Source organism: Nicotiana tomentosiformis, chromosome 6 (genome assembly GCF_000390325.3).
Source record: "Nicotiana tomentosiformis chromosome 6, ASM39032v3, whole genome shotgun sequence".
In the NCBI taxonomy this organism is placed as follows: Eukaryota; Viridiplantae; Streptophyta; class Magnoliopsida; order Solanales; family Solanaceae; genus Nicotiana; species Nicotiana tomentosiformis.
Genome location: NC_090817.1, coordinates 16,142,691 through 16,163,773, shown reverse-complemented (window position 1 = coordinate 16,163,773; position 21,083 = coordinate 16,142,691). Strand labels below are relative to the sequence as shown.

At 37.0% G+C, this 21,083-nt stretch overlaps 1 protein-coding gene across 1 annotated transcript; it reads right to left on the bottom strand.

Moving 5' to 3' along the window:
• Nucleotides 1-1,415: 1,415 nt before the first annotated feature.
• Nucleotides 1,416-3,255, bottom strand: LOC138893613 (uncharacterized). Its single transcript, XM_070178257.1, has 5 exons — nt 3,205-3,255; nt 2,585-3,112; nt 2,365-2,496; nt 1,510-1,611; nt 1,416-1,421 (listed from the first exon to the last, which is right to left on the bottom strand). The coding sequence occupies exons 1-5, from the start codon at nt 3,253-3,255 to the stop codon at nt 1,416-1,418; spliced, it is 819 nt and encodes a 272-aa protein (XP_070034358.1).
• Between the last annotated feature and the right edge of the window lie 17,828 nt (nt 3,256-21,083).

The following is a 21,083-nucleotide window of genomic DNA, read 5'->3' as shown; positions in this document are numbered from 1 at the left end:
AGCAAGAAGGTATGGGATTTCGAAACAACAAAAAATTTAAACTTCAAAATTGTATCCAAATATCTCTATTTATAAAGATCTTGGCACCGAAACCAAAACCGGCTCATTATTATTGGCACCGAAACTGAAGCGGCAAGTCTAATCAGAGGTCACACGTGAAACAAAGCGATGCATAGAGAATAAGCGTCATAATGACGCATATCATGGCGTCATCCTAACTTGTGGACAACATAACTCCAGCAAATCACCTAGGAAAATTGAAGCAATTAAAATGTGCGGCCCAAGGAGGGCCACGCTGCCTGTTCGCACCAACCATCATGGCCTGCGTAGCTCACTTGATTAGCTCAACCATAAACAATATGATCCTCTCATCGAACTCGCCCGCAAAGTCGGCCTCAATAAGCGGAAGGACTAACTATATGGGTCAAAATCTATCTTTAGAATATTTAAGCCAAGATAATACTGGGAAAAATGTTCCCAGGTCGTCGTTTGTCAAAATGATTTATGAAGCGGTGAAGTTTGTAGTCGAAGAGTTAATAAGAGCTGAAGTCAAGGAGTCAACAAGCATCAAGGTTGAGGTCGAGGACTCTTGACAAAGTTTGACTTGGAGAGTAATGAGAAGTCGAATAATGAAATAGTAAAAATGGTCCTACCCTCCCAAGAACACACAACTTATTTCCCTAGGCGCAAACTTCCCTCTGTTGTGTCCCAAAGTGGACACATAACACAAACACCCAAAGGATCTGAGGTGTTCATAAGCAGGTGGCTTACCAAATAAAACCTCGTAAGGTGTTTCCCCTTTTAAAACTCTAGATATAAACCTATTGATCAAATAGGTAGAGGTTAAAACACACTCACCTTGGTATTGTAGAGGAACATTAGACTAGAACATCAAGGCTCTTGCAATTTCAAGAAGGTGTCTATATTTCATTTCAACTACCCTATTTTGCTGGGGTGTAGCAACACAAGAAGTTTCATGTAGGATTCCCTGTTCAAGTAGAAAATTGGATTCTTGTGTACCTTTGCCTAATTCCAGTGCATTATCTGATTTTATCTTATTCACTTTATTATTAAATTATTTTTCCACCAAACACAGAAATGATTTTAATATTGAAAAGACATTACTTTTTGAACTTAACAAGAAAGTCCAAGTTCCCCTACTGTATCATCCACAATGGTTAAAAAAAAATACTTAAAACCATTATATATTGTGTTCTTGAAAGGACCCCAAGTGTCAATCTGAATTAGATAAAAAACAACACATATTTTGATTTGACTGATAGGAAAAGGAAGCCTAGTTTATCTAGCTTGAGGACAGACATTGCACACATAATCAAAGTTTGAGGGAAAATAAATGAAACTAAATTTCTTCATTACTTGAAAGGATAAATGCCCAAGCCTTACATGCCAATCCTTTACATCTGAAATAGCATTCGCATACACAGCTTTTTAAAGAGAAACAAGACTAAAAACTAGAGTGGAATTGCTTCCTTTTGGAATTGAAACTACATTCTGATTAGATAGAAAACTAGACTCTATACTAGTTGGCTGGAGCAGGTATAAAACATCCCTTACTTCATCAATATCTTGTCCCTTCCTCATTAAAGGGACCTGCATCAGACATGCATTAGAAGTGAGATTTAAAGAACAACTAAATTGAGCACATAACTTATGAATAGACAATAAGTTATATATGAAAGAAGGAACATAAAGGACTCTGTTAAGTGTCATATCAGGCTGGATGTAAACACTTCCTATATGTGTGACATGAAATTAAAAAGAATTAGGCAAGCTAATATGTAAAGGGATGGGAAGTGGTGTCAAACTAAGGAAAGAATTTGAATCAAAACACATGTGCTCTGAAGCACCAAAATCAATTATCCACGTTTTAGTGTTAAAAGCAGCAAGACAAGTGCGAGAATACGTAAGTATAGTATCAGCTAATATATATGCATTGATTTATGTTCCTGTATTTTTTGCTCCTCCAATTTGCACCTGTTTTATCATATTCACTAGTTCTGAAACCTGCTCTTTGCTAAAAAAAAATTGATTCTGATTGCTCTGAGTTGCTTCATTGGAAGTGACATCCATTTTTGCTCATTCTTGACTTCTCATCACAACATTTTCTTTGACTGCTCCTTGGTAATTGCCTGATTTGGTAAACTGGAAATCTTCAAAAAATTCTATCAATTTATAGCAATATGCTCTAACATATCCTATCATCATGAAGTGAGTACAGATCACATAAGGGTTGAATTTTGTCTTCCTTCCCTTGAATTTATGTTGTTGATTCACATACGTTTGTGGTAGATTCCATCCTTTCTGATTGTTATTTCTTTGTGGGATTTTGTTCTGTCCATTTACCATGAATGTTGCTCCATCTTTTGGACAGTGGAGGCTGAGGTATACCTCCTTCAAACCTTCATCTTGTAGGAGTATTGAGTAAGCATGATCTATGCTAGGGAGTGGGTTCATCATCAATATGTGTCCCCTTGCCTGTGTAGGAGTCATTTAGACCCCTGAGAAATTGAATAATTCTTTGATCTTCCAAGAACTTGGCCATCTTTTTCTTCCCTTCGCATACACAGTTGCAGGTACAACCTAAGTGAGAGTTGAGAGAATCCAGCTCACCCCACAACCTTTTGAGTGTTGTGAAATATCCTGCTATGTTACTATTTTCTTGAACTGACTTTGCTATTTTCTTTTGCAGATGATAAAGTTTGGCACCATTTGATTTCCCAAACCTATGTTCAAGGTTGTTCCAAAGGCTTGGTGCAGTTTTTGAGTAAATCACATTGTCTCCTATCTCTTTGGAGAGTGAGTTTAGCAACCAAGAGATGACCATGTCATTTGTTCTGGTCCACTGAGGATGATCCTTAGATCCCATATCTTGTTCCACACAAAACCCATTGATGAAGCCAATTTTATTCTTGACTGACAAAGCAATCAAAACAGGCCTTCTCCAACCTGGATATCCTCTTCCATCAAAGGGTGAATTCACCAGTGTCATTCCTGGTGCATCAGATGAATGTAGAAAATAAGGATGGTTTGTGTCTGCTGTGACTCCACTACTAGATGAACCAGCTAGAAAAAGAGTGTGAAGCTTCGGTTCCTGTCATGGCTGAAGGTGAAATAACATGGAAGAAACAGAGAAAATGATTGATAGTTGAAGGTATATGGATCGAGCTACTGCTGTTCAGATACCATGTAAGAAAAAGACTGTGAAATGTGAGAATTCTCTCTGATTGTATTCATCACTCAACTGAGCATATATACAAGCAAATTACTGTAAAAGAAAATTCTTATTTACACTTGAAACATCTAGAATGATTCTCATATACAGTTGCTTCTTCTCATATACAGTTTAGCTTCTTCTCTCTTTCCTTCGGTTATTGTACTGTTCTATACTTTCAGACAGTGGCTATTTATCAGTCAATTATTGTCGTCCTTTCTTCTTCATTAGAGAGACTATCTTCCTTCTTCATAGAGCAAAATCGATCCACAATCATATGGGGCTTTTCTATGTCAACATTTCTAGATTAAACTCGTATTAGATAAGCCTAATATATATGTTTCCTACTAAAAAGTTTTATATTCTTAAGATTCGAACATACCCCTAATTAAGAATAATAAAATTTCAATAATTTTATTATTTTAGTAGGTCGAAAGGGGGCGAGGAAAGAAGGGGGACGACACTGGACGAGATCAACAGTGAATTCTCCATAAGACACATATCACAAATATACTTAAGTTGATGTTCACACTAACAAAGTTGACATTGAGAAATACCCATAAAATAGAGAGAAATGTAATGTTCTTTCCAAGATTTTAATATTTACATGAGAAAAAAGTATTTTCAAGGACGAGATATACAACATTCGAGCTAACGAAATTAAAGTAAATCATTGGCTGTTGATGAAGACGTGGAGCTAATTAAGAAAGCAATCAAATAAAGATCTTAAAATTAACAAACGATATACAATTCAAAGAGTTGTGTCAATAGGAAAAGTAAAATAATAAGTAGGTCAAACAAAACGGAATATAAATTTCATATGGAGAGAGAATACACATCAAGCATTCTTTTAATAAATTCTAAGAAGAATTTAATTTTGTAATCACTTTTACATTATCACTTTATCCTACTAAAGAAGATTACTTGCCATATTTCATAGGTTATTAGCTTCACTTAATTTCGACAATAACCCTTTAGATGAATAAATGGTAAAAATTTTAGGGCAAATATAAAATTGATCGGTCCGCCGAAATCTAATTGTATTCGCTAGCCCAAAAGTGTATAAAATATGTTTATGTTATTATATATATATATATATATATATATATATATATATATATATATACATTTTATTTGCTACTACTATTTCTAAGAGCAGGTAAAAATAAAGTCATATATCTCTATAACAACCTCGTTAATTTGTTCCAATATTTTTTTGATTGCTACAGTGAAGTTGTAATGACCCAACTGGTCATTTTAACTTTTAGAACCCTGTTTCCATAAATAAAACTTCTTGTAGGTGCTTGTAATGATATATGACTTGCGGCGATGGTTGGTTCGAGATTTGGAAGTGTTTGGGGTGAAACCAGGACACTTGGTTCCTTAAGTTGGCCTTAAAGTGCTAAGTTTGAATTAGGTCAATATTTTGTGAAAACGACTCCGGAATAGAATTTTGACGATTCCAACAGCTCTGTATGGTGATTTTGGACTTAGGAGCATGTTCGAAATTTTATTTGGAAGTCCATAGTTAAATTAGGCATGAAATGGCTAAAAACAAGAATTTAAGTTTGAAAGTTTGACCGATGAGTTGACTTTTTGATACCAGAGTCAGAATCCAGTTCCAAAAATTTTTATAGCTCCGTTATGTAATTTATGACTTGTGTGTAAATTTGAGGTCAATCGGAGTTGATTTAATAAGTTCCGACATTGAATGTAGAAGTTAAAAACTCTTAGTTTTAATAAGCTTGAATTGGGGTATGATTCATGTTTTTATCGTTGTTTGATGTGATTTAAAGGTTCGCCTAAGTTCGTATGATGTTTTAGGACTTGTTGGTATATTTAGCTGAGGTCCCGAGGGCCTCGGGTGAGTTTCGAATGGTTAACAGATCAAAAATTTGAGTTAAAAAGCTGCTGCAATTTTTCCTCTTCTGTTGGACATTCTGAGATGTGATCGAGCCCAGATATCGAGCCAGATATCGAGCCCAGGTATCGAGCCCAGGGTTGACGAGGTACTGGCTCGAGCTAGTGTATCAAAGCCATGATCGAAGGTTTATCTCGAGGGCCATGATCGAAGGTCCAGCTCGAGAGCCATGATCGAAGGCAAGGCTCGAGGGCCAGGATCGAGACCCAAGATCGAGGGTCACAATCGAAGGCTCAACCTCGATGTCCTGATCGAAGGCCCAATCTCAATGCCCTGATCGAGGCCATGACCGAGGTCTAGGCTCGAGCTTGTGATCGAAGCCGCGATCGAGGCCCAGTTCGAGGAACAATTCCGAAGGCTGCTAGACAGTTTTATAAAAAGAGGGCATTCGTCTCATTTGCCATTTTTTACGAACTTGAGCTTGAGTAGAGACGACTTTTGGCACATTTTCAAGGGAAAAATATTGGGGTAAGTGATTCTAACTCAGATTTGGTCAACAGATACAAGTATATCATTGTTTTCACAACTTAAGTAGTGTTTTGAGATTGAAATTTGGAAAAGTTTAGAAATCTCATAGAAACGAAAATTTGAGATTTCGGTATCGATACGGAGTCGGATTTGAGTGAAACTGGTATGGTTGGACTCGTAATTGAATGGGTTGTCGGATTTCATAACTTTCGCCGGATTCCGATATGTTGGTCCTGCGGGAAAATGTTTAATTAATTTCGGGATCTTTTCTTATAGAATTGATTTCTACAATATTTAGTGATTTTATCGAATTATTTTGGCTAGATTCGAGCCAGACGGAGTTGGATAATCGTGGAAAATGCCTTATAGTGGATTAAATTAGAGCAAGACGAGGTAAGTCTCTTGTCTAATCTTGTGAGGGGAAAATTACCTCATAGGTGATTAAAATTAAATAATTGTTGCTAATTGTGGGGGGCTACGTACGCACGAGGTGACGAGAGTCCGTGTGTAGCTACTATTAATGCTAAAGTCCGGGTAGTTTAGGACTCAAAGCATGCCTTACTTGTGTAAATTATATTCTTTGATTTATTTATATTAATTGATATCTATATGAATATATTGTGAATTGTTAGATAAAGATATTAAAGGATGAAAATCTCATAGGCTTGATTGTCTGTTTAAATCAATTAATTGTTAAAAGAAATTGTTCTCCTCCCGAATTTACCTTATAATAATTATACTCTCCTTCCGGAGGCACATAAGAAAATGTCCTCCGTTCTTGTGGAGCGGGCCGAATGCCTCGGCAGGATAGATGCATCTATGGATCGCGCCGCACGTCCCTCGGCAGTGTACACGACACTCTGGATCGGGTCGTACGTCCTCGGCAGAAATTGTGCTTAATAATAATAATTACACGATACTTTAATAATTTATTTCAGCTTGTGAAGCTAATTAATAAATTAAAAAATCCTTGGGATTTAATGAATTATTATTCTTTCTTGTTAAGGAATTAATTGTTACTCCTGTAAATGAGGTTTAATTGATAAATTGGAAACTATTTGAATTGAAGGAATTTAATTAGTATATTGAGAATTGTTACATTTGAAGGAATTTGATTATTTCTGCTGATTAAATAAATTATTGTGAATTCTGTAAATCATGCTGATTTAAATATCCTAGTTTTATTTCAGTTATTATTGACCCATAGTGAGTGACAAAGTCGGCCATCTCGTCTCTACCACTTTGAGATTAGGCTTGATACTTACTGGGTACACGTTGTTTACGTACTCATACTACACTTGCTGCACCTTTTGTGCAGGACCTGGGACAGGTACTAGTGGAGGACCTATCATCACATACCCACGTCATCCCGAGGCATAGTGGTGAGCTGCCTTTCTGAGTCGTTCTGCAGTTACTAGTGTCTCTTCTAATATTTATATTCTGTCTATTTCATTTCAGACAGTATTTGGAGTTTTATATAATCTACTAGATGCTCATGCACTTGTGATACCGGGTCTTGGCACACACATTGGTAGAAGTTGGTATTTTATTATTTTCTTGGAATAAAAGTTTAACCAATGTACGATTGACTTATTAGTTGGCTTGCCTAGCTGTAGTGTTGGGTGCCATCATGACCTATAGGTGAAAATGGGTCGTGACAACATGGTATCAGAGCACTAGGTTCACGTAGGTCTCACAAGTTATGAGCAGACCTAATAGAGTCTTGCGGATCGGTACAAAGACGTCTGTACTCATCTTCGAGAGGCTATATGGTGTTAGGAAACTACCTTTCTTCATATTCCATCGTGCAATTGATGTAGTACTAAATATCCTTCTCTTATTCTCTCACAGATGGTGAGAAAACGCTCTAATGAGATTCCAGACCAGGGAAGGGCTACTCCCCCAGTTGCTAGAGGCCGAGGGAGGGCTCCAGCCCGTGGTAGAGGGCGAGAACGTCCCAGGACTATTCCGGTTATGCCGCTAGTGGATCCAGCAGAGAATCCCATTATTGAGGAGAAGGGTGAGGTGCCTGTGGCAGAGCCACCTCCGGTGGACTTCACATCTGCACCGGGATTTCAGGATGTCATGGGTCATATGTTGCAATTCATGGATAATATAACTCAGGCCGGTTTATTTCCGGTAGACCCAGCCATATCACAGGCGGGCGGGGGAGCACAGACCCCTACCGCGCAGGCTCATGGACAGGCAGCTGCTGTTTATCAGACCCAGGGTGCACTACCCGTGGGTGGAGTCCAGCCAGTGACAGCAGCTTCACCTGAGCCCAGGCCAGCTGTAGCCGCCGATCCTCAGAAACTATTGGATAGATGGACTAGACTACATCATCCTGTCTTCGGGGGTGAGCGACATGAGGATCCACAAGATTTTATTGATCGTTGCAAGTATAGACTGTATAACATGAGGATATTGAAATCTCATGGGGTTGATTTTGCTACTTTTCAGCTAGAGGGTAGAGCTCGTAGATGGTGGCAGTCTTATGCTCTTGGCAGACCAGCAGATTCTTCTCCCATGACTTAGGACAGGTTCACCCGTATCTTCTTGGACAGGTATATTCCACCCTCCCAGAGGGAAGAGTTGTGGTTTCAGTTTGAGCAGCTCCAGCAGGGTCAGATGTCAGTGACTGATTATGAGGCGAGGTTTTCTGAATTATCTCGCCATGCACTAATGATACTCCCTACTGAGGCGGAGAGAGTGCGAAGGTTTGTAGCCGGTTTACATACTGGTATTCAGGCCACTATGGCTCGAGAGGTTAAGATGGGTACTTCTTATGAGCGATTTGTGGAGATAGCCCGGAGGATTGAGGGTGTACGTCAGCGGAGCCGAGAGCAGATTATGAGAGATAAGCGTTTCAGGTACTCTGGAGAGTTCATAGGTGCTCCGTTCGGGGGCAGAGGTCAGTTCGTGAGGGGACAGTCCAGCAGACCCCCATATCCAGCACCACCACCTCCTCGAGGTGCTCTAGTGCGACCTTATCTCAGTGATATCCCAGAGAGTTCTTACCGCCCACCAACTATTCAGGGTCCTCCTAGTGGGTATTCAGGTCCCCAGGGCCAGACACTTAGTCAGCACCCCATCACACCGAAGAGTTGTTACGAGTGCGGGGATCCCAGTCACATGCGGAGGTTTTGCCCCAGGCTTCGAAGTAGACCAGTACAGCAGGGTCATCAGCCTATGCTTACCGGACCAGTTACTCCACCAGTAGTCCGACCACCAAGAGGTGGAGGATAGGTGGGTAGGGGCCATCCTAGAGGTGGAGGTTAGCCAGGCGGAGGCCAGACAGTTGGCGCTCCAGCTCGGTTCTATACTTTTCCGGCTAAACCAGATGCAGAGGCCTCAGATGCCATGATTATAGGTATTATTTCTGTTTGTGGCAAAGATGCCTCAATATTATTTGATCCAGGATCTACGTATTCATATGTGTCATCTCTATTTGCTCCATTCCTAGGCGTTTCTCGTGAGTCCTTGAGTACTCCTGTTTATGTGTCCACTCTTGTGGGCGATTCTGTTGTTGTGAACCGGATCTACCGGACCTGTATTATTACATTCTGTGGTTATGAAACTAGAGCAGATCTCATATTTCTTGAGATGACCGACTTTGAAATTATTCTGGGTATGGACTGGTTATCTCCATATCATGTTATTCTAGATTGTCATGCCAAGACTGTTACCTTGGCTATTCCAGCATTGCCTAAGCTGAAGTGGAAGGGTTCGCATGTTAGTTCATTTAATCGATTTATTTCTTTTATAAAGGCACAACACATGGTTGAGAAGGGTTGTTGGGCTTATCTAGCCTATGTTCGGGATACTATTGCAGAGACTCCAGCTATTGATTCAGTGCCTGTAGTTCGGGAGTTCCCCGATGTATTTTTGTCAGATCTTCCAGGTATGCCACTTGATCGTGATATTGATTTCTGTATTGACTTAGGTTCAGATACCCAGCCTATATCTATCCCACCGTATCGCATGGCTCCGAAAGAATTGAAAGAATTGAAAGAACAACTTGAAGAGTTACTAGCCAAAGGGGTTGTCAGATCGAGTGTATCGCCTTGGGGTGCACCAGTATTATTAGTGAAAAAGAAGGATGGAGCAATGCGGATGTGTATTGATTATCGCCAATTGAACAAAGTCACTATTAAGAACAAATACTTGTTACCGCGTATTGATGACCTATTTGACCAGTTGCAGGGTGCTAGGGTATTCTCTAAGATCGACTTGAGGTCGAGGTACCATTAGTTGAAGATTCGGGATTCGGATGTTCCGAAGACTGCTTTCCTTACTAGATATGGTCATTATGAGTTTCTGGTAATGTCTTTTGGTTTAACTAATGCCCCGGCAACGTTTATGGATCTGATGAACAGGGTATTCAAGCCATATATTGACTCATTTGTCATTGTCTTCATTGATGACATTTTGATCTACTCGAATAGTAAGGGGGAGCATGAGCAGCATATGAGAGTAGTGCTTCAGATATTGCGGGAACAAAAGCTATATGCTAAGTTCTCTAAATGTGAGTTTTGTTTAGAGTCTGTAGCATTTTTGGGGCATATCGTATCGGGCGAAGGTATTAAATTTGATCCAAAAAAGATTGAGGCAGTTCAGAATTGGCATCGTCCCACTTCGGCGACTGTGATCAGGAGTTTTCTGGGTTTAGCAAGTTATTATCAACGGTTCGTGGAGGGTTTTTCATCTATTGCAGCACCTTTGACCAAATTAACCCAAAAGGGTGCTCCATTCTAATGGTCCGATGATTGTGAGGTGAGCTTTCAGAAGCTTAAGACATCATTGACTATAGCACCAGTGTTAGTGTTGCCTTCCGGTTCGGGGATGTATACAGTGCATTGCGACACTTTGCGCGTTGGCTTGGGTTGTGTATTGATGCAGGAAGGGCAAGTTATTGCATATTCTTCACGTCAGCTGAAGCCCCATGAAAAGAATTATCCGGTACATGATTTGGAGTTAGCTGCGATTGTTCACGCTCTTAAGATTTGGAGGCATTATCTTTATGGGGTGTCTTGTGAAGTTTACACTGATCATCGCAGTTTGCAGCATTTGTTCAAGCAGAGGGATCTAAATTTGAGGCAGGGCAGATGGCTGGAGTTACTAAAATATTATAATATTACTATCCTGTATTATCCGGGCAAAGCAAATGTGGTTGCAGATGCCTTGAGCAGAAAGGCGGAGAGTATGGGTAGTTTGGCTTTCATTTCAGCAGAGGAAAGGCCATTAGCCTCAGATATTCAGTCCTTGGCTAACAGACTTGTGAGGTTGGTTATTTCAGAGCCCAGTCGAGTTCTTGCATGTGTTGTGGCCCGATCTTCACTATTTGAACAGATCAAGGCTCGCCAGTATGATGACCCACACCTGGTGGTTCTTCGTGAGACGGTACTATAAGGTGGTGCCAAGGAAGTCACTATTGGTGCAAATAGTGTTCTATGACTCCAGGATCGTCTGTGTGTTCCTAATGTGGATGAACTGAGGAAAAAGATCCTGGAGGAGGCACACAGTTCTCGATATTCTATTCATCCAGGTGCTACGAAGATGTATCATGACTTGAAACAGCATTATTGGTGGCGACGAATGAAAAAGGACATAGTTGAGTATGTAGCTCGGTGTCTAAATTGCCAGCAAGTTAAATATGAGCACCAGAGGCAAGGTGGCCTACTCCAGCAGATGACCATACCATAGTGGAAATGGGAACGAATTACTATGGATTTTGTAGTTGGGTTGCTGCGGATCTTGAGGAAGTTTGATGCAGTTTGGGTGATTGTTGACAGGTAGACTAAGTCGGCACATTTTATTCCTGTTGTGACTACGTATACTTCAGAGAGGTTGGCCCAGATTTATATTTAGGAGATAGTTCGGTTGCACGGTGTGCCAATTTCCATAATATCAGATAGAGGTCCTCAGTTTACTTCACATTTCTGGAGAGCAGTACAGAGTGAGTTGGGGACCCGTGTAGAGCTCAGCACAGCCTTTCATCTGCAGACCGATGGACAGTCAGAGAGGACAATTCAGATTTTGGAGGATATGCTCAGGGCATGTGTGATTGACTTTGGAGGTCAGTGGGATCGTTTCCTGCCTTTGGCCGAGTTTGCTTATAATAATAGTTACCAATCCAGCATCAAAATGGCTCCATTTGAGGCTTTATATGGTCGGCGATGTCGTTCACCTATCGGATGGTTTGAGCCATATGAGGCTAAGTTATATGGTACTGATTTGGTAAGGGATGCCTTGGAAAAGGTAAAGTTGATTCAGGAGCGACTTCGTACAGCACAGTCCAGACAAAAGAGTTACGCGAATCAGAAAGTGCGTGATATATCATTTACGGTAGGTGAAAAAGTTCTCTTGAAGGTTTCGCCGATGAAGTGAATTATGAGATTCAGAAAGAAGGGCAAGTTGAGCCCAAGGTTTATAGGCCCATTTGAGGTGTTGAAATGAGTTGGGGAGGTTGCTTATGAGCTTGCATTGCCTCCCAGCCTATCGGGAGTTCATCCGGTTTTTCACGTATCTATACTCTGGAAGTATCATGCCGACCTATCACATGTGTTAGACTTCAGCACAGTTCAGCTAGATAATAGCTTGGGTTATGAAGAGGAGCCAATTGCTATTGTTGATAAACAGGTTCGCCAGTTGAGGTCCAAGAGGGTTTCTGCAGTAAAAGTCCATTGGAGGGGCCAACCAGTCGAGGAAGAGACTTGGGAGGCCGAGTAAGACATGCGGAGCAGATATCCACACTTATTCAGCACTTCAGGTACAATTCTAAACCCGTTCGAGGACGAACGTTTGTTTAAGAGGTGGAGAATGTAATGACCCAACCGGTCATTTTAACTTTTAGAACCCCGTTCCCTAAAATAAAACTTCCTGTAAGTGCTTGTAATAATTTATGACTTGCGGGGATGGTTGGGTCGGGATTTGGAAGTGTTTGGGGTGAAACCAAAACACTTGGTTCCTTAAGTTAGCCTTAAAGTGCTAAGTTTGACTTCGGTCAACATTTTGTGAAAACGACCCCGGAATAGAATTTTGATGATTCCAACAGCTCCGTATGGTGATTTTGGACTTAGGAGCATGTTCGGAATTTTATTTGGAAGTCCATAGTTAAATTAGGCATGAAATGGCTAAAAACAAGAATTTAAGTTTGAAAGTTTGACCGATGAGTTGACTTTTTGATACTGGAGTCAGAATCCAGGTCCGAAAATTTTATAGCTCCATTATGTAATTTATGACTTGTGTGTAAAATTTGAGGTCAATCAGAGTTGATTTGATAAGTTCCGACATTGAATGTAGAAGTTGAAAACTCTTAGTTTCATTAAGCTTGAATTGGGGTATGATTCGTGGTTTTAGCGTTGTTTGATGTGATTTAAAGGTTCGACTAAGTTCGTATGATGTTTTAGGACTTGTTGGTATATTTGGTTGAGGTCCCGAGGGCCTCGGGTGAGTTTCGGATGGTTAACGGATTAAAAATTTGAGTTAAAAAGCTGCTGTAATTTTTCCTCTTCTGTTGGACATTCTGGGCTGTGATCGAGCCCAAATATCGAGCCAGATATCGAGCCCAGAGTTGACGAGGTACTGGCTCGAGCTAGTGTATCGAAGCCATGATCAAAGGTCCATCTCGAGGGCCATGATCGAAGGCAAGGCTCGAGGGCCAGGATAGAGACCCAAGATCGAGGGTCACAATCGAAGGCTCAACCTCGATGTCTTGATCGAAGACCCAACCTCGATGCCTTGATCGAGGCCATGACCGAGGTCCAGGCTCGAGCCTGTGATCGAAGCCGCGATCGAGGCCCAGTTCGAGGACCAGTTCTGAAGGCTGCTCGGCAGTTTTATAAAAAGAGGGCATTCGTCCCATTTGCCATTTTTGACGAACTTGAGCTTGAGCAGAGACGACTTTTGGCAGATTTTCAAGGGAAAAACATTAAGGTAAGTGATTCTAACTCGGATTTGGTCAACATATACAAGTATATCATTATTTTCACAATTTAATTAGTGTTTTGAGATTGAAATTTGAAAAAGTTTAGAAATCTCATACAAACGAAATTTTGAGATTTCGGTATCGATTCAGAGTCGGATTTGAGTGAAACTGATATGGTTGGACTCGTAATTGAATGGGTTGTCGGATTTCATAACTTTCGCCGAATTCCGAGATGTGGGTCCCGCGGGCGAATTTTTAATTAATTTCGGGATCTTTTCTTAAAAATATAGTATTTTTTTATAGAATTGATTTCTATAATATTTAGTGATTTTATCGAATTATTTTGGCTAGATTCGAGCCAGACGGAGTTGGATAATCGTGGAAAAGGCCTTATAGTGGATTAAATTGGAGCAAGACGAGGTAAGTCTCTTGTCTAATCTTGTGAGGGGAAATTACCTCATAGGTGATTAAAATTAAATAATTGTTGCTAATTGTGGGGGGCTACGTACGTACGAGGTGACGAGAGTCCGTGTGTAGCTACTATTAATGCTAAAGTCCGGGTAGTTTATGACTCAAAGCATGCCTTACTTGTGTAAATTGTATTCTTTGATTTATTTATATTAATTGATATCTATATGAATATATTGTGAATTGTTAGATAAAGATATTAAAGGATGAAAATCTCATAGGCTTGATTGTCTGTTTAAATCAATTAATTGTTAAAAGAAATTGTTCTCCTCCCGAATTTACCTTATAATAATTATACTCTCCTTCAGGAGGCACATAAGAAAATGTCCTCCGTTCTTGTGGAGCGGGCCGAACGCCTCGGCAGGATAGATGCATCTATGGATCGCGTCGCACGTCCCTCGGCAGTGTACACGATACTCTAGATCGGGCCGTACGTCCTCGGCAGAAATTGTGCTTAATAATAATAATTACACGATACTTTAATAATTTATTTCAGCTTGTGAAGCTAATTAATAAATTAAAAAATCCTTGGGATTTAATGAATTATTATTCTTTCTTGTTAAGGAATTAATTGTTACTCCTGTAAATGAGGTTTAATTGATAAATTGAAAACTATTTGAATTGAAGGAATTTAATTAGTATATTGAGAATTGTTACATTTGAAGGAATTTGATTATTTTTGCTGATTAAATAAATTATTGTGAATTCTGTAAATCATGCTGATTTAAATATCCTAGTTTTATTTCAGTTATTATTGACCCATAGTGAGTGTCAAAGTCGGCCATCTCGTCTCTACCACTTCGAGATTAGGCTTGATACTTACTGGGTACACGTTGTTTACGTACTCATACTACACTTGCTGCACTTTTGTGCAGGACCTGAGACAGGTACTAGTGGAGGACCTATCATCACATACCCACGTCATCCCGAGGCATAGTGGTGAGCTGCCTTTCTGAGTCGTTCTGCAGTTACCAGTGTCTCTTCTAATATTTATATTCTGTCTATTTCATTTCAGACAGTATTTGGAGTTTTGTATAATCCACTAGATGCTCATGCACTTGTGACACCGGGTCTTGGCACACACATTGGTAGAAGTTGGTATTTTATTATTTTCTTGGAATAAAAGTTTAACCAATGTACGATTGACTTATTAGTTAACTTGCCTAGCTGTAGTGTTGGACGCCATCATGACCTATAAGTGAAAATGGATCGTGACAGAAGTGTTATAGAAAACATACATTATAACATAACATGTAAAATTGATTGCAAAAAAAAGAATTGACCATTGCGGTGAAGTACTCTTACGGAATTGTTATAAAGAGGTCAAACTATATATATTCCTCTAAAAATTTCACACGGACAATATATAAAAGTTAACTTCTAAAAAATTTTAAGGTCATCAATTTTTTATAATGGATAAGCTGTCATAATAACCAGATGTTTCTATACCTCTCTCCCCCACCTTCTTTTATTTTTCCGTAACCAGCGGAGTAAAATTGTAAATTATTTGTTTGTAAAAATAATTCTAGAATTTAGAGACAATAAATGTACAAGGAATATATATATATATATATATATATATATATATATATATATATATATATATATATATATATTCGAGATGAATAAGTTCTATTGAATATAGTGAACTTACTTTAAATCAGTCTCTAAATCTATGGTGGGGTTGAAATTTTTTGTGTGGAGGGGGGTAAACAGGGGGGAGGGGGTATTGTATGATACTATGATGTATCTTCCACCAAACCCTTTTCATAATTAGGCTGAATACATGGGAATGAATATACGAAGACACTTAAAAGATACACGATTTTTCATTTTGACACCTGAACTTAGGGGTACTCCTAACAAGCATGACATTACATGAATTTTGTTCTAATTAGACACTCTTTTTGACAATTAGCAAAACTTACAAAGTGTGTGCAATACACTCTTTTGAGTTAAAAAAAAAAGAAGAAGAGTAAAAACTATTTTAAATCTATTTAATAAACAAAATAAAAATAACATTTTCAAAAAGAAAAGAAAAACTTAATTTACACCCAATCAGGAAAGAACACATTTTAAAAAAATGAGACATTGGTGTTTTGGAAATCAGTGTTCTTGGTGTTCTTCACTATCTTCATGTGTGTTCTTGTTCCAACCACGATTTTAATCCAAATTTTTATGAGAAACTCCTCCAAATTTGTTATAACTTCAGCTAAAGATTCCCCACGACGACCCGAAGACAACCCAACATTAATTTCTTAAACTTTCATCAAATCAAGTAACCCATTTTAAACCTTCAAGCTTTTTAAAGACCCCATTAATGGTGTTTCGATTTAAAATGAAGAACTCGGACCCATTTCAGTTTTAATCAATATGGACAATTGTTGGTTCAAACTTTCGAGCTAAATCAATGGTGGAGGCACAACAATGGTGAAAGTGGAGGAGGCAATGGTGGAAATGGTGGTGAAGAAGAAAAAGAAGGAAATAAAAAAGAAAAAAAAATCTGTTTTTTTTGGCTCTTCAGGCGCCTATATTGGATAAAACTCACTCTATATGCCAACTCAGCAAGAATTGCCTAATTGGAATAAAGTTCATGTTATGTACGCGCTCATTAGAAACACCCCTAAGTTCAAATATCTAAATAAAAAATCGTACCAACTTTAAATCTCTCCAGCCTCATACTTATATTGCATATTCGTCATGCAATTAATTATAATCGTGCATGTTAAATGCCCCAACTTTATATGGAGTATGTGGTGTACAAGTAAGTATAGGATTGAACCAAATCACATGTAATGCACAAAAGACACAGTGAAGGCATCATGTGTTTTTTATTAAAAACATTTTCAATCTTATCTCTGTTCATCCATTCACTAAATTCTCAAAACATGACATGCTGCCCCCATGTGTGTTTTTTTGTGTATTGCCTTTATCAAGTTTGGTTTTAGTTTCCATTTGTTGTTTTTTATGTTCATTGCATGTGCATTACCCAACCAAGCAAATTCTGTTGTTTTTGGAAAGTTTTGATTTATAAAAATATCATATTGTATGCATTCTTTTAAAGTAAAATCCATTGCTTTCTTCTTCCTTCTTTTCATTTTCTTACTAGCCATTTAATCTACATGAAAATTAGGACTAAAGTGATATTTAAATAAATTATCATAAATCGTTAGAGTGTCCCACATTAGTGTAGAGAATGAGCTATTGACTTGGTATAAGGTCTTGGTCAATTAGATCTCGCCTCAAATTGAAATAAATGGCAAACCATCCATATATTTTTATTTACCTAATGTTAGGTCCTAAAATGTAATATTTTTCATGTTCAAGATGGTGTTCTTCCCTCGGGGGCGTAACAGAAATGTTAGAATATCCGATATTGGCTTACCATTAGTTTGAAAAAATTATTAAAAGACTATTTGTCAGTGAAATAGTTGATAAGTTTGTAAAAAGGTCACTTCACGTCTGAAATAATATAAGAATATAATTATATATCATTTTAAATTATTTGAGAGAATTATCATTTTTGAAAATATTTAAACTTTTAGACAGATTAATATAGAATTAGTCATAGGAAATTAGACGAGTGAAACGCCTTCTCTTACAACACTTCAATTTAATTGCTTGAGCGAGACTTCATAGGCCAAATCTAATGAAACTTGTATTACTATAAAAAATATAATTTAGCTAGCATAGGATTTTCTCTGTATAACAATTCCTCTAATAATTCTTTCGATCATTGATATTTTCTACTTAAACACAAAATTCACAATTTCTCTTTCGATTATAAGTAATTCTACTCAAACACAAATTTCATTATTTCAAATCCTTACCATCTATTTCAAACCTAAGAAATTTTAATTTATCTATTAGGTACTTGATTAGAACTTAGAAGTTTACAAGAAAACAAAGCTCTTCATTTATGTGATTTCCAAAACGGTGTTTACAACACAAAAACATTGAATGTGTGCTACTACAATTTCCCTTATATATATATATATATTTTGGCAAAAAAAAAAAAAAAAAAATTTGGCATGATATTAAACAAGGAAATAATTCCATTAATCAGAATTTCATATTCTTTACGCAACCCAAAGAGAAAGAATCTTCTTAATCAAGTGTAGTTTCTCGATTACTAAACTTTCACTTATTTTTGTTAAAAAGGTTAGACAATATGAGTAATGGAACTTGCGTACTTTCCATCTTGTTCTTTTCCTCCACTTACAAATTAAAAACATTGAATAAACAAAAAACAAAAAACAAAAAGAAGAATGTTTTTCCTAAGAGTATAAAATTTTCTTAAATATAGTTTTATTGAGTGTGATATTTACCGTTCATAAAGCGAATTTTGAAGAAGTTTTTAAACAATTTTGTGTGTCTAATTCTGAAAATGATGTTTGAAGTTGTCATTCATGCACCATCCTCCTTGTATATCTAGAATTTATTTTTTAATATTTCGATTAAATCTAGATCAAAAGACATTGGAGAATAAGACAAAAAATTCTAATTAAGTTGGTTACGAACTTCATCAACATTTGCTTGAGCAAAATCTTTAGTACGAACATCTTACAACGATTTATGCATGACTCAAATTAGGTTGGTTACTTGTAATTTCATCAACTCTTTGTTGAATTAATTCACGTTTTTTCTTAGGAGGAGGACAAAACTTGGTGTTATTTATTCCGAGCGGCCACTTTTGTGGCCATTTGTTAAACATTAGATCGGCGGTCTGGATATTGGATAGGGATTGTTACACAAATAACCGGCCAGATTCAATGTTTACTTTCTCTAGCCGGTATACATGAATTATACATATATTATCCATCTGCCGGCTATTTTTAGTTTAAGCCATTAGGCGGACGACCATTTGGGTTAATTTAGTTTTGAATTATAAACTTCAGACCGGGTGGCCACTTTTGAAATTCAGACCACCAGTTTAATTTTAACAAAGGGCCAACTTTTAGATACAAGACCACAAGTGATTAATTGTGGAAATCAGCCAAAAATAATTTAAAATGGGTGGCAGCCAGAGGCCCAATGTAGATGCTTAACTGGGCCTGTGATTTTCACTAGGCCTGTATACCAGTTCTTAAGGGATGATCTTGATAAATAGCCACCTTTTAGGTCTGCCATTAGAGTTTAGCCATATTTTAAAGAGTTAATACCCTAAAAAAAAACCTTAAACTTTTACATTTTTATCTGATTCCTACTTAAACTATTCGGTGTCCCCAAAAACCTCCTGAACTATATTGTCTTTCATATTAAAAACCCCCCATTGCATTCTTAGAGGTGCGTCTAGTACACGCTCCTAATTGTCTAAAAAACGTGTCATGTAACACTACACGTGACTATTTAACTCAGTCTAAAACCCGCCTAAACTATCACTTTTTTGTCAGTTACCTATTTAAATTATCTGGTGTCCCCAAAATTCTCCTGAACTATATTTCTCTATATATTTAAACCTCATGTTGGACTTTTAAAGGTACGTCTGTCTAATTATATTAACGTATGGTTTGTACAAATTTTTTAATATATTTTACTCATGATGTATTACTCTCAAATGACTGATTAATTCTAGAAGTTTTGGCCAAAATAATATCTTATGCACTGTGTTTATTTTAGGTTTATTGTGATTGTACTTTATACTAGACTCTAATTGATAAGTCCTTATTTATATTCACTTTGTAGTACAGTAAAAATATAAATAAAGGCATATAGTGTTGCATTTCTTAAAATTCATCTTATATTACATAAAAAAGATTACACAAAATAAAATTTCGCAAATAAAATATTTATTGGCCAGCAAATATATTCTCTAATTCCAGATTATATAAACAAGATTCAAGAGATTCAACTTTATTCTCTACAAGGTGTTGAATTTAATAAGAAGATTTAAATTGGTATTTTTTCAACAATATGTGTAAGACATGAAAGAAGACTAAAACAAGAAAGAGAATAAATCATTTCAGAGGAAACAAGAGGGGGAAATTTTTTCATAGAAAACCAATATGGAGAACTGAAGAAAAAGGTTAAAAATGAAGAACAAGGTGAAAAATAAAGAAGAAAGGTGAAAAAATAAGGAAGAATAGTGAAAATTGAGGAAGAAAGATGCACATAACTAAAATAAGGAGAATATTTATTTTTTTAAAAATAAATTTGAAAGAGGATTAGGCTAATTATCCATTATTTTCTGACAGGTGGGCCATTTTGATGGCTTTTTTCAGCTGTCACGCGCTCCCAAGCGAGTATTTACACATGTTATGCTATGTCAGTAACGAGAGATTTTTAATATGTAGGGCAATATAGTTTAGGGGGATTTTGAGGATACCGAATAGTTTAAGTAGGAAACTGACAAAAATATAATAGTTTAAGGGGGTTTATGGTATTAACTCTATCTTAAATTATATTGATAAAGTAGCTACTATTAATGCGAAAATACAAATACCCATCTCTTAAATGCGGAATAACTCTAGGAACAACTCTAGACTTTAAATATTTATAAGTTCAAAAATCCAGGAATTGTTCTTGGAGTGTGAATGACTTGAAGTAGTAGCTCTCAATTTTTGAAGTATAATGTGAATTCAAAAACCATGAATCGTTCCTGGATTTTATCCTAGTAAATGTTTAAAATAAGTAATTTTTTCCGAATTTTGTATTTAAAGGTTAAAAATTACTTAAGTATAATGTGAATTTAAAAATCATGAATTATTTTTGGATTTTTCTAAATTTTCCACTAATAAAGATTCAAAAATCAATAATTTTTCCTTAATTTTATATTTAAAAGTTATAAAAATTACTGAAGTAATGTGAATTCAAAAATATAAATCGTTCTTGTATTTTTTTGGATTTTGTACTAGTAAAAGTTCAAAGACTAGTAATTTTTCATGGATTTTATTTTTAAAGATTAAAAATTGCTAAGTATAATGTGAATTCAAAAGGCTTGAATCATTTTTGAGTTTTCCTCGATTTGAAATAGTGAAGGTTCAAAAATTAGGAATCTTTCATAGAGTTTGGATTTTTGTACTAGTAAAAGTTCAAAATTGTTAAAATATACTATGAATTCAAAAATT